This window comes from Cyclopterus lumpus, chromosome 13 (genome assembly GCF_009769545.1).
Source record: "Cyclopterus lumpus isolate fCycLum1 chromosome 13, fCycLum1.pri, whole genome shotgun sequence".
NCBI classification, from domain to species: Eukaryota; Metazoa; Chordata; class Actinopteri; order Perciformes; family Cyclopteridae; genus Cyclopterus; species Cyclopterus lumpus.
Genome location: NC_046978.1, coordinates 21292665 through 21305515, shown reverse-complemented (window position 1 = coordinate 21305515; position 12851 = coordinate 21292665). Strand labels below are relative to the sequence as shown.

Sequence of the window (12851 nt, the reverse complement as noted above, 5' to 3'; positions counted from 1 at the left end):
GTCTTTATCCTTCTTAGCCAGTAGTGATATCGAGGCCTGCCTCATTGTTATAGGGAGAACTTCTTAAGAGTTGGTGCCAGCTGATAGCTGATAGGAGAACTTTTTATAGAATTCCGTTGTAAACCCGTCCGGGCCTGGTGACTTGTTGCTCTGCATAGATTTTATGGCCATGATGATTTCAGCACCTAAGTTGGTGTTTTGTTCCTCTGATACGGTAGGGATAGACAAATTATCCAAGAAGGCACATAAGGGGCCGAGGTTGTTTCTAAGTTCTGAGGTGTAAATGTTAAAATAGAATTGTAAAATGGCTTTATTTATGTCATTATGATCTATCAACATTTCCCCTGTGTCTGTTTGAATCATTGTGATATTGCGGGATGTAGCCAATTGGCGGGCTTCAATAGCCAGTATTCTACTAGATTTATCTCCAAATTTTGGGAGGTCTAAATCAAATAGAATGGCACTGTGAGCCTATTATACAAGCAGGACTTAACCTTAGGCAGCAGTCTATTATCGAGTAAGAAATAGTCCATGCAGGTTTCCTTATGATGAATATTTGAGGAAAAAGAGTAAGCTCTGGTGTTGGGAAACTTAAACCTCCAAATATCTGAGAGGCCACACTTATGCATGAAATCGTTCACAACTCCAGCCGACTTGGAAGGTTCTGAGGCTTCTGGGATGACCTACCCAAGGTGACATCAAGCACGAGATTAAAATCACCTCCAATTATATGCAATCCATTGTCAAGCTTAGGTATTGCAGTCATCGCAGTTAGGGGCATACAGGTTTACCAAAATCACAGGATTAGCCAGAGTTGTCCAGTAACAATAACATATCTGTGAGGGTTCGGTTTTGCCGGACCCAAGCGCAGACACGGGGAGGCAAGGTTGGGTGGAGGTAAACAGTTTATTGGACAGAACTGATGAGATGGTAGGGAAGAGCGTAGATGGAGTGGTGAGGAGGCATGAGCGGCGGTGGCTGGGCGGAAATGCAGGTACAGGATTCCTGTGCAAAGGGAACAGGGGTTAGCAGGAAATCACAAACAAAATGTAAAGTACGTTTTAGTGAGGCCGAGAGTCGAAGTACCACTGGAAATGGTGCAATAATCAGGAGCAGGAGGGGACAGTGGACTGGAGGACACCGGTTTGAGTAGGGAGACATGGAAGGTTGGGTCCACCTTTAATGCGGACGGGAGTTTGAGCCGGACCACAGAGGGATTGATGATCTTATCCACCTCATAGGGTCCAATGAAGCGGGGTCCCAGTTTGTGGGACTCGATTTGAAGGGGCAAGTCCCGTGAAGGGAGCCACACTTTCTGATCAGGGCGATAGGCGGGTACAGGGATTCGGCGTCAAGTGCCTGGTGCGAGCGACTGAATGGAGGAGCGCAGACCGGATATCCTTCCAAATCCGCCGGCACCTACGAAGACCTGCTTGAACAGAGGGCACCGCCACTTCCTCTTCCTGGTCTTTGAAACAGAGGCGTTTGGTATCCCAAGGAGGCCATGGAAGGGGGACATGCCTGTGGCGGAGCTGATCAGGGAGTTATGGGCATACTCAACCCACGGCAAGTGTGTGGACCAGAAGGAAGGGTGGCGAGCCGTGATGCAACGCAATGCCAGGGGCGGTGGGGAATAGTCAAAGGGCACAAATGGCCTGCCGGAGGTTGGTGGGAAGCCTTGTTGCGGGCACAGACTGAGCAGGCTGAAACGAAGACCCAGGTGTCTTGGTACATGGATGGCCACCAGAACCGCTGTCTTATGAAAGCGAGGGTCAGGTGGAACCCAGGGTGGCAGGCCAACCGGGAGGAATGCCCCCATTGTAAGACTTGTGATCGGACAGTGTCAGGCACAAACAGACGGTTTAGGGGACCGTTGTCTGGGTCCGGATGAGAGCACTGGGCCTCTCGGACGAGAGACTCAACTACCCATGTGACCGCAACCACCACACGGGAGGGAGAGAGTATGGTCTCAGACTCAAATTAAACTCTTTATTCTTTTACCTAAATCCCTATCAGTGGACACTTATTCTCTTTCCCTCTTAAAAACCCAGTGGAAATATGTGCTTTTACTTTACGTGTGATCAGGTAGAATGGTGTATCTAATAACTGTCAAACAACTTCCAAAATCAAGATGAATCATTATTCTGGTTACAAGTACAAGCGCTGCAATTGCAATCACCAGGGAGTCGCTCTGCCAACAAACAGGTTGGCAGGAGAAGCACTCTCCCTCCCAAGCGAAGTTCGGCCTTTTAATACAAAGATTTCGTGACAGGTTTGCGTCATCCTGACCTTGGATTGGTGCTGAACTGTATAGGAGGAGAACATTCCAAGAACTCCATCACCTCACCCCTTCTCACAGGACTGGGCGGTACAACAAGTCCTCTGAACACCTGAGGTGGGACTGGTGTTGATAAGCCCTTCCTTCCCATGCAGAGGTATAAACAGCAGATATCCAAGCAGCATTGGCAGTCCGCTAATCTGCCGGTTTCAAACATTTATTTGTGTAGAATGAATGCTTTTGTGTCAATTAAGAAGTCTATTTTAAATGTATTTGTGTATTAATTGAGGCTGGGAAGTAAATTGTAAGTATTGCTGCTTATGAGTTCTTCTTTGGTCTTTGCTTGACCATTATCAACTAAAACCGTGACACTGTGTTTTCAGCTATGAATATAGTGTTATTTAGAACACTGATTTTGATTAAATCAAATGATGCAGTTTAATAATTGAGAAGTGAAACTTGTTACCATTAGTTCTGTCATCTAAAACTAGAATGAAGGTAAATTCAACTTTATCTTACTTCATTCTTGGAGCTTATGAGCACGTTGGAAATTTGAAGTACTTGTATTTTATGTTAACTGCAATGTTATACATTGTTATAGTTATTGTCAACATATCTCTTATAGTGGTGATCTGTATGAACAGAAGCTTACATGAACCTATGTACCTTTTTCTCTACAGCCTGTTTGTAAATGAACTGTATGGTAGTTCAGGGTTGTTTCCATTCCTTCTGGTTCAGATCCTCTCTGACATTCACACTGTTTCTGCTCCACTTTGTTTCCTGCAGATCTTCTGTTTGTACACTTATGTAAATATAGAGAATTGTAATTTAGCCGTGATGTCTTATGACAGATTTCTTGCTATCTGTTATCCTCTACAATATAACACACTTATGACTTTTAACAAAGCGGTTATCTTTATTGCAGTAATATGGTTTTATTCTTTTGTAAAAGTCTTTATTACTTTATCCTTAAACATCCGTTTGACATTTTGTGGAAACATCATAAACAGTCTAATTTGCCGTAACTACCTTGTTGTTAAGTTGGCCTGTTCTGACACTCAAGTGAATAACATTTATGGACTTTTTGGTATTGTTCTCACCATTTTAGTTCCTCTGCTTCCAATCCTTTTCTCGTACATGAGGATCCTTAAGATTTGTTTCTGTGGTTCTAAACAGACCAGACAGAGAGCAGTCAGTACCTGCACACCTCACCTCGCTTCCCTGCTCAACTTCTCCTTTGGCTGCTTCTTTGAAATCATTCAGAGTAGATTTGATATGACCAATGTACCCAGACTGCTGCGAATCATCCTCTCACTGTATTTTCTCATCATTCAGCCACTTTTGAATCCCATCATGTTTGGATTGCAAATGTCTAAAATAAGGAATACATGTAAACGTATCCTTTGTTATAAAATGTTCACCTGTCGCAAAGATACGATGTAGACGAAATAATAAAGTGTCATTAAATGTGCATCTTGTTTCAAAGTGTTACAACTTGTCGCTAATTTCTATTGGATTTGATGAACTGAAATTATTCCAGAAATGAATTTTTTCAACATAGAAAATGAAACATGATCTCAAAGAGAACTCAGTAGGAAGTGTTGATTGTTTGATTGTATTTCTTATATTGTTATATTGATAACCCAAGTCATGAGCCCAGTGACTAACTCATAGGAACGGTTTTGCATGAACACAACATATTCTGTGTGGTTCTTGATGATGCTTTGGGTCTGTTGGTGTAGACCGTGTCCCTGATTGCCCCTCAGTTGTTGTGAATCTAAGTTCAGCAGCAGATGAGATCTTTTCTCTGGAGCTGTTCCAAGACCGACAGGATCAGAAAGGCCTCATATGGCCTCCAATGTCTCCTAAACTGAGCCCATATTCTTATTTGTGATTTACTATTATGTTTGTACTCAAGTTATTGCTAAGAATAGGCAGGGCTGCACAGCCCACTGAGCCGAGGTGGTGCCGGCAGGAAGGGAATTCTATTTGTACCCAGTCCACCTTTCCTACAATTGGCCTGTCTTCAAACCAGTGAAGTAGCTTCTGGATATTGCATGCCCAATAGTAAAAGAGAAAATTGGGTTAAGCTATGCCTCCTGCGCGCTTTGGTCTTTGTCATATTTTTATCAAGATTCTTTTTTAAAAGTGCTATAATAATTTGGCTAATACTATCATTTTAACTAGGTTAACATGACCCACTAATGGTAACAAGGCCCAGCGAGTCATATCCTGTTAAGTACTTGATGCCATCCCGGGCCACCTTAAAGGGGAAAAGGCTGGAAGCGAGTCCCTCTGCTTCAGAGTTTAGAGGGAAAAGTTAGCTTACATCCTGATATTTTCCCAATATAATTCAGGATATCTAGAATATAGGGAAGAGATAGAGATGGGTCGGAGACATACAGCAGCAAATCATCAGCGTAAAGAGAAACCTTCAGTTCTAAATCACCCCGAGGTATCCCCTTAAAGTCCTTACAGAGACTGCTTGGGGCTCAATGGCCAGAGCAAACAAGAGAGGAGAAAGGACACCCTTGTCCTGTTCCCCGTCCAAGGGGGAAGTAGTCAGATTGAGTACTGTTAGAGATTACAGCTGCTAGGGGAGAAGAATAAAGTAATCTAATCCAGGCAGTGAGAAGACATATTTTAGAAGGACAGTAAATAAGTATTTCCCCTCGACCTGGTCAAAGGCCTTCTCTGCATCAAGAGAAACCACTACCTCTGGGCACGTTAAAGGGGCCGAATGGACAACATTGAATAGTTTTCGTAAATTTTAGTGGGAGTGTCGGCCTTGGATAAATCCTGTTTGATCAGGGGAGACAAGATCTGGGATCACACTCTCCAGGAGTTTAGCTAGGACCTTAGACAGCACTTTAACCTTTTGAAAACCCACCGATTTTTTAGGTTTCTGCTTGAAATACCTAAACTAAAAAAGGTGTATCTCAGCAACCACAAAGGCTATTTGAATAACGTTGGTGTTATAATAAAGGCAACACATGTGTGCTTTTGTTCAGATGTGTAAATATTAGTATATTTGTTACTGGTTAAGAGTAAATAAAGATGAAAGACAGCAAAAGTTGAATTTTCAGGTTTGCCTAGAAAGAAAAAGCACTTTCAGGATAATTATCTCTTGGTAGGATGCAGAGCAAAGGTCAAACACCACAGAGGTCATAGCACACTATGGGACCAGACTCTCTGCAAAGTTTGATTTTGAAAAAGTAAAGCAGAACAAAGTTAGAGAGCTTTTAGTACAGATTAATTAGGCGAAATGGGCATTTGGGCACCATCTGTGCAATTTGAATTTTCTCATATACAAAACCATATATTTCACTTGTATATTACTTATGGTGTTCAATACATCAAATACAGCAGTCTTTGTTGATTTGAAGAAGAACATTTTTTTTTTTTCTTTCTTTTTTTTAAAGCCAAAGATAAGCAACATTTGTGACTAACGCGATTCATGTTGCTGTGTTCTTTGGCTCACATCTCGGTGATGCTTTGGTGCAGAAGGATTTTTCTAAATATGTTTAGAATCTGTGTTAAATCATCTTGCTCTTGCTATCTGGCTTTTTCTGATCGCACCGAGCTACGGGTTGCTAGTTCTAAAAACGTGCTGAGTGGGCTGACTCCTGACAAAATGATGACTGTGATATTTTAATCATTCTTTCAGTTTGAGTTGTGTGGAAATGGCTTACTGATTCTTGTAGCCCAAGTTGTCTTGTTTAATTTGATGTATAACATCAATATATTTACTCGTGTTTATTGTAATGTTTCACACAGTCTAACTATAATGTGTAAATCGGCCCCCAATTGGGGCCCATGGTTTTTAAAAGGTTAAAATCTACATTACGTAGGGATATGGGGCAATAAGATGAGTAGAATACCGGGTCTTTATCCTTCTTAGCCAGTAGTGATATCGAGGCCTGCCTCATTGTTATAGGGAGAACTTCTTAAGAGTTGGTGCCAGCTGATAGCTGATAGGAGAACTTTTTATAGAATTCCGTTGTAAACCCGTCCGGGCCTGGTGACTTGTTGCTCTGCATAGATTTTATGGCCATGATGATTTCAGCACCTAAGTTGGTGTTTTGTTCCTCTGATACGGTAGGGATAGACAAATTATCCAAGAAGGCACATAAGGGGCCGAGGTTGTTTCTAAGTTCTGAGGTGTAAATGTTAAAATAGAATTGTAAAATGGCTTTATTTATGTCATTATGATCTATCAACATTTCCCCTGTGTCTGTTTGAATCATTGTGATATTGCGGGATGTAGCCAATTGGCGGGCTTCAATAGCCAGTATTCTACTAGATTTATCTCCAAATTTTGGGAGGTCTAAATCAAATAGAATGGCACTGTGAGCCTATTATACAAGCAGGACTTAACCTTAGGCAGCAGTCTATTATCGAGTAAGAAATAGTCCATGCAGGTTTCGTTATGATGAATATTTGAGGAAAAAGAGTAAGCTCTGGTGTTGGGAAACTTAAACCTCCAAATATCTGAGAGGCCACACTTATGCATGAAATCGTTCACAACTCCAGCCGACTTGGAAGGTTCTGAGGCTTCTGGGATGACCTACCCAAGGTGACATCAAGCACGAGATTAAAATCACCTCCAATTATATGCAATCCATTGTCAAGCTTAGGTATTGCAGTCATCGCAGTTAGGGGCATACAGGTTTACCAAAATCACAGGATTAGCCAGAGTTGTCCAGTAACAATAACATATCTGTGAGGGTTCGGTTTTGCCGGACCCAAGCGCAGACACGGGGAGGCAAGGTTGGGTGGAGGTAAACAGTTTATTGGACAGAACTGATGAGATGGTAGGGAAGAGCGTAGATGGAGTGGTGAGGAGGCATGAGCGGCGGTGGCTGGGCGGAAATGCAGGTACAGGATTCCTGTGCAAAGGGAACAGGGGTTAGCAGGAAATCACAAACAAAATGTAAAGTACGTTTTAGTAAGGCCGAGAGTCGAAGTACCACTGGAAATGGTGCAATAATCAGGAGCAGGAGGGGACAGTGGACTGGAGGACACCGGTTTGAGTAGGGAGACATGGAAGGTTGGGTCCACCTTTAATGCGGACGGGAGTTTGAGCCGGACCGCAGAGGGATTGATGATCTTATCCACCTCATAGGGTCCAATGAAGCGGGGTCCCAGTTTGTGGGACTCGATTTGAAGGGGCAAGTCCCGTGAAGAGAGCCACACTTTCTGATCAGGGCGATAGGCGGGTACAGGGATTCGGCGCCAAGTGCCTGGTGCGAGCGACTGAATGGAGGAGCGCAGACCGGATATCCTTCCAAATCCGCCGGCACCTACGAAGACCTGCTTGAACAGAGGGCACCGCCACTTCCTCTTCCTGGTCTTTGAAACAGAGGCGTTTGGTATCCCAAGGAGGCCATGGAAGGGGGACATGCCTGTGGCGGAGCTGATCAGGGAGTTATGGGCATACTCAACCCACGGCAAGTGTGTGGACCAGAAGGAAGGGTGGCGAGCCGTGATGCAACGCAATGCCAGGGGCGGTGGGGAATAGTCAAAGGGCACAAATGGCCTGCCGGAGGTTGGTGGGAAGCCTTGTTGCGGGCACAGACTGAGCAGGCTGAAACGAAGACCCAGGTGTCTTGGTACATGGATGGCCACCAGAACCGCTGTCTTATGAAAGCGAGGGTCAGGTGGAACCCAGGGTGGCAGGCCAACCGGGAGGAATGCCCCCATTGTAAGACTTGTGATCGGACAGTGTCAGGCACAAACAGACGGTTTAGGGGACCGTTGTCTGGGTCCGGATGAGAGCACTGGGCCTCTCGGACGAGAGACTCAACTACCCATGTGACCGCAACCACCACACGGGAGGGAGAGAGTATGGTCTCAGACTCAAATTAAACTCTTTATTCTTTTACCTAAATCCCTACCAGTGGACACTTATTCTCTTTCCCTCTTAAAAACCCAGTGGAAATATGTGCTTTTACTTTACGTGTGATCAGGTAGAATGGTGTATCTAATAACTGTCAAACAACTTCCAAAATCAAGATGAATCATTATTCTGGTTACAAGTACAAGCGCTGCAATTGCAATCACCAGGGAGTCGCTCTGCCAACAAACAGGTTGGCAGGAGAAGCACTCTCCCTCCCAAGCGAAGTTCGGCCTTTTAATACAAAGATTTCGTGACAGGTTTGCGTCATCCTGACCTTGGATTGGTGCTGAACTGTATAGGAGGAGAACATTCCAAGAACTCCATCACCTCACCCCTTCTCACAGGACTGGGCGGTACAACAAGTCCTCTGAACACCTGAGGTGGGACTGGTGTTGATAAGCCCTTCCTTCCCATGCAGAGGTATAAACAGCAGATATCCAAGCAGCATTGGCAGTCCGCTAATCTGCCGGTTTCAAACATTTATTTGTGTAGAATGAATGCTTTTGTGTCAATTAAGAAGTCTATTTTAAATGTATTTGTGTATTAATTGAGGCTGGGAAGTAAATTGTAAGTATTGCTGCTTATGAGTTCTTCTTTGGTCTTTGCTTGACCATTATCAACTAAAACCGTGACACTGTGTTTTCAGCTATGAATATAGTGTTATTTAGAACACTGATTTTGATTAAATCAAATGATGCAGTTTAATAATTGAGAAGTGAAACTTGTTACCATTAGTTCTGTCATCTAAAACTAGAATGAAGGTAAATTCAACTTTATCTTACTTCATTCTTGGAGCTTATGAGCACGTTGGAAATTTGAAGTACTTGTATTTTATGTTAACTGCAATGTTATACATTGTTATAGTTATTGTCAACATATCTCTTATAGTGGTGATCTGTATGAACAGAAGCTTACATGAACCTATGTACCTTTTTCTCTGCAGCCTGTTTGTAAATGAACTGTATGGTAGTTCAGGGTTGTTTCCATTCCTTCTGGTTCAGATCCTCTCTGACATTCACACTGTTTCTGCTCCACTTTGTTTCCTGCAGATCTTCTGTTTGTACACTTATGTAAATATAGAGAATTGTAATTTAGCCGTGATGTCTTATGACAGATTTCTTGCTATCTGTTATCCTCTACAATATAACACACTTATGACTTTTAACAAAGCGGTTATCTTTATTGCAGTAATATGGTTTTATTCTTTTGTAAAAGTCTTTATTACTTTATCCTTAAACATCCGTTTGACATTTTGTGGAAACATCATAAACAGTCTAATTTGCAGTAACTACCTTGTTGTTAAGTTGGCCTGTTCTGACATTCAAGTGAATAACATTTATGGACTTTTTGGTACTGTTCTCACCATTTTAGTTCCTCTGCTTCCAATCCTTTTCTCGTACATGAGGATCCTTAAGATTTGTTTCTGTGGTTCTAAACAGACCAGACAGAGAGCAGTCAGTACCTGCACACCTCACCTCGCTTCCCTGCTCAACTTCTCCTTTGGCTGCTTCTTTGAAATCATTCAGAGTAGATTTGATATGACCAATGTACCCAGACTGCTGCGAATCATCCTCTCACTGTATTTTCTCATCATTCAGCCACTTTTGAATCCCATCATGTTTGGATTGCAAATGTCTAAAATAAGGAATACATGTAAACGTATCCTTTGTTATAAAATGTTCACCTGTCGCAAAGATACGATGTAGACGAAATAATAAAGTGTCATTAAATGTGCATCTTGTTTCAAAGTGTTACAACTTGTCGCTAATTTCTATTGGATTTGATGAACTGAAATTATTCCAGAAATGAATTTTTTCAACATAGAAAATGAAACATGATCTCAAAGTGAACTCAGTAGGAAGTGTTGATTGTTTGATTGTATTTCTTATATTGTTATATTGATAACCCAAGTCATGAGCCCAGTGACTAACTCATAGGAACGGTTTTGCATGAACACAACATATTCTGTGTGGTTCTTGATGATGCTTTGGGTCTGTTGGTGTAGACCGTGTCCCTGATTGCCCCTCAGTTGTTGTGAATCTAAGTTCAGCAGCAGATGAGATCTTTTCTCTGGAGCTGTTCCAAGACCGACAGGATCAGAAAGGCCTCATATGGCCTCCAATGTCTCCTAAACTGAGCCCATATTCTTATTTGTGATTTACTATTATGTTTGTACTCAAGTTATTGCTAAGAATAGGCAGGGCTGCACAGCCCACTGAGCCGAGGTGGTGCCGGCAGGAAGGGAATTCTATTTGTACCCAGTCCACCTTTCCTACAATTGGCCTGTCTTCAAACCAGTGAAGTAGCTTCTGGATATTGCATGCCCAATAGTAAAAGAGAAAATTGGGTTAAGCTATGCCTCCTGCGCGCTTTGGTCTTTGTCATATTTTTATCAAGATTCTTTTTTAAAAGTGCTATAATAATTTGGCTAATACTATCATTTTAACTAGGTTAACATGACCCACTAATGGTAACAAGGCCCAGCGAGTCATATCCTGTTAAGTACTTGATGCCATCCCGGGCCACCTTAAAGGGGAAAAGGCTGGAAGCGAGTCCCTCTGCTTCAGAGTTTAGAGGGAAAAGTTAGCTTACATCCTGATATTTTCCCAATATAATTCAGGATATCTAGAATATAGGGAAGAGATAGAGATGGGTCGGAGACATACAGCAGCAAATCATCAGCGTAAAGAGAAACCTTCAGTTCTAAATCACCCCGAGGTATCCCCTTAAAGTCCTTACAGAGACTGCTTGGGGCTCAATGGCCAGAGCAAACAAGAGAGGAGAAAGGACACCCTTGTCCTGTTCCCCGTCCAAGGGGGAAGTAGTCAGATTGAGTACTGTTAGAGATTACAGCTGCTAGGGGAGAAGAATAAAGTAATCTAATCCAGGCAGTGAGAAGACATATTTTAGAAGGACAGTAAATAAGTATTTCCCCTCGACCTGGTCAAAGGCCTTCTCTGCATCAAGAGAAACCACTACCTCTGGGCACGTTAAAGGGGCCGAATGGACAACATTGAATAGTTTTCGTAAATTTTAGTGGGAGTGTCGGCCTTGGATAAATCCTGTTTGATCAGGGGAGACAAGATCTGGGATCACACTCTCCAGGAGTTTAGCTAGGACCTTAGACAGCACTTTAACCTTTTGAAAACCCACCGATTTTTTAGGTTTCTGCTTGAAATACCTAAACTAAAAAAGGTGTATCTCAGCAACCACAAAGGCTATTTGAATAACGTTGGTGTTATAATAAAGGCAACACATGTGTGCTTTTGTTCAGATGTGTAAATATTAGTATATTTGTTACTGGTTAAGAGTAAATAAAGATGAAAGACAGCAAAAGTTGAATTTTCAGGTTTGCCTAGAAAGAAAAAGCACTTTCAGGATAATTATCTCTTGGTAGGATGCAGAGCAAAGGGCAAACACCACAGAGGTCATAGCACACTATGGGACCAGACTCTCTGCAAAGTTTGATTTTGAAAAAGTAAAGCAGAACAAAGTTAGAGAGCTTTTAGTACAGATTAATTAGGCGAAATGGGCATTTGGGCACCATCTGTGCAATTTGAATTTTCTCATATACAAAACCATATATTTCACTTGTATATTACTTATGGTGTTCAATACATCAAATACAGCAGTCTTTGTTGATTTGAAGAAGAACATTTTTTTTTTTTCTTTCTTTTTTTTAAAGCCAAAGATAAGCAACATTTGTGACTAACGCGATTCATGTTGCTGTGTTCTTTGGCTCACATCTCGGTGATGCTTTGGTGCAGAAGGATTTTTCTAAATATGTTTAGAATCTGTGTTAAATCATCTTGCTCTTGCTATCTGGCTTTTTCTGATCGCACCGAGCTACGGGTTGCTAGTTCTAAAAACGTGCTGAGTGGGCTGACTCCTGACAAAATGATGACTGTGATATTTTAATCATTCTTTCAGTTTGAGTTGTGTGGAAATGGCTTACTGATTCTTGTAGCCCAAGTTGTCTTGTTTAATTTGATGTATAACATCAATATATTTACTCGTGTTTATTGTAATGTTTCACACAGTCTAACTATAATGTGTAAATCGGCCCCCAATTGGGGCCCATGGTTTTTAAAAGGTTAAAATCTACATTACGTAGGGATATGGGGCAATAAGATGAGTAGAATACCGGGTCTTTATCCTTCTTAGCCAGTAGTGATATCGAGGCCTGCCTCATTGTTATAGGGAGAACTTCTTAAGAGTTGGTGCCAGCTGATAGCTGATAGGAGAACTTTTTATAGAATTCCGTTGTAAACCCGTCCGGGCCTGGTGACTTGTTGCTCTGCATAGATTTTATGGCCATGATAATTTCAGCACCTAAGTTGATGTTTTGTTCCTCTGATACGGTAGGGATAGACAAATTATCCAAGAAGGCACATAAGGGGCCGAGGTTGTTTCTAAGTTCTGAGGTGTAAATGTTAAAATAGAATTGTAAAATGGCTTTATTTATGTCATTATGATCTATCAACATTTCCCCTGTGTCTGTTTGAATCATTGTGATATTGCGGGATGTAGCCAATTGGCGGGCTTCAATAGCCAGTATTCTACTAGATTTATCTCCAAATTTTGGGAGGTCTAAATCAAATAGAATGGCACTGTGAGCCTATTATACAAGCAGGACTTAACCTTAGGGAGCAGTCTATTATCGAGTAAGAAATA

At 42.0% G+C, this 12851-nt stretch overlaps 2 protein-coding genes across 2 annotated transcripts; both read left to right on the top strand.

The window, feature by feature from the left end:
* The first annotated feature begins 2770 nt into the window (after nucleotides 1–2770).
* On the top strand, nucleotides 2771–3721 carry LOC117741855 (olfactory receptor 11A1-like). Its single transcript, XM_034549087.1, has one exon. It carries the CDS (start codon nucleotides 2771–2773, stop codon nucleotides 3719–3721), a length of 951 nt encoding a protein of 316 aa, XP_034404978.1.
* A 5211-nt stretch (nucleotides 3722–8932) lies between these two features.
* On the top strand, nucleotides 8933–9883 carry LOC117741854 (olfactory receptor 11A1-like). Its single transcript, XM_034549086.1, has one exon. The coding sequence runs from the start codon at nucleotides 8933–8935 to the stop codon at nucleotides 9881–9883; it is 951 nt and encodes a 316-aa protein (XP_034404977.1).
* Nucleotides 9884–12851: the final 2968 nt, after the last annotated feature.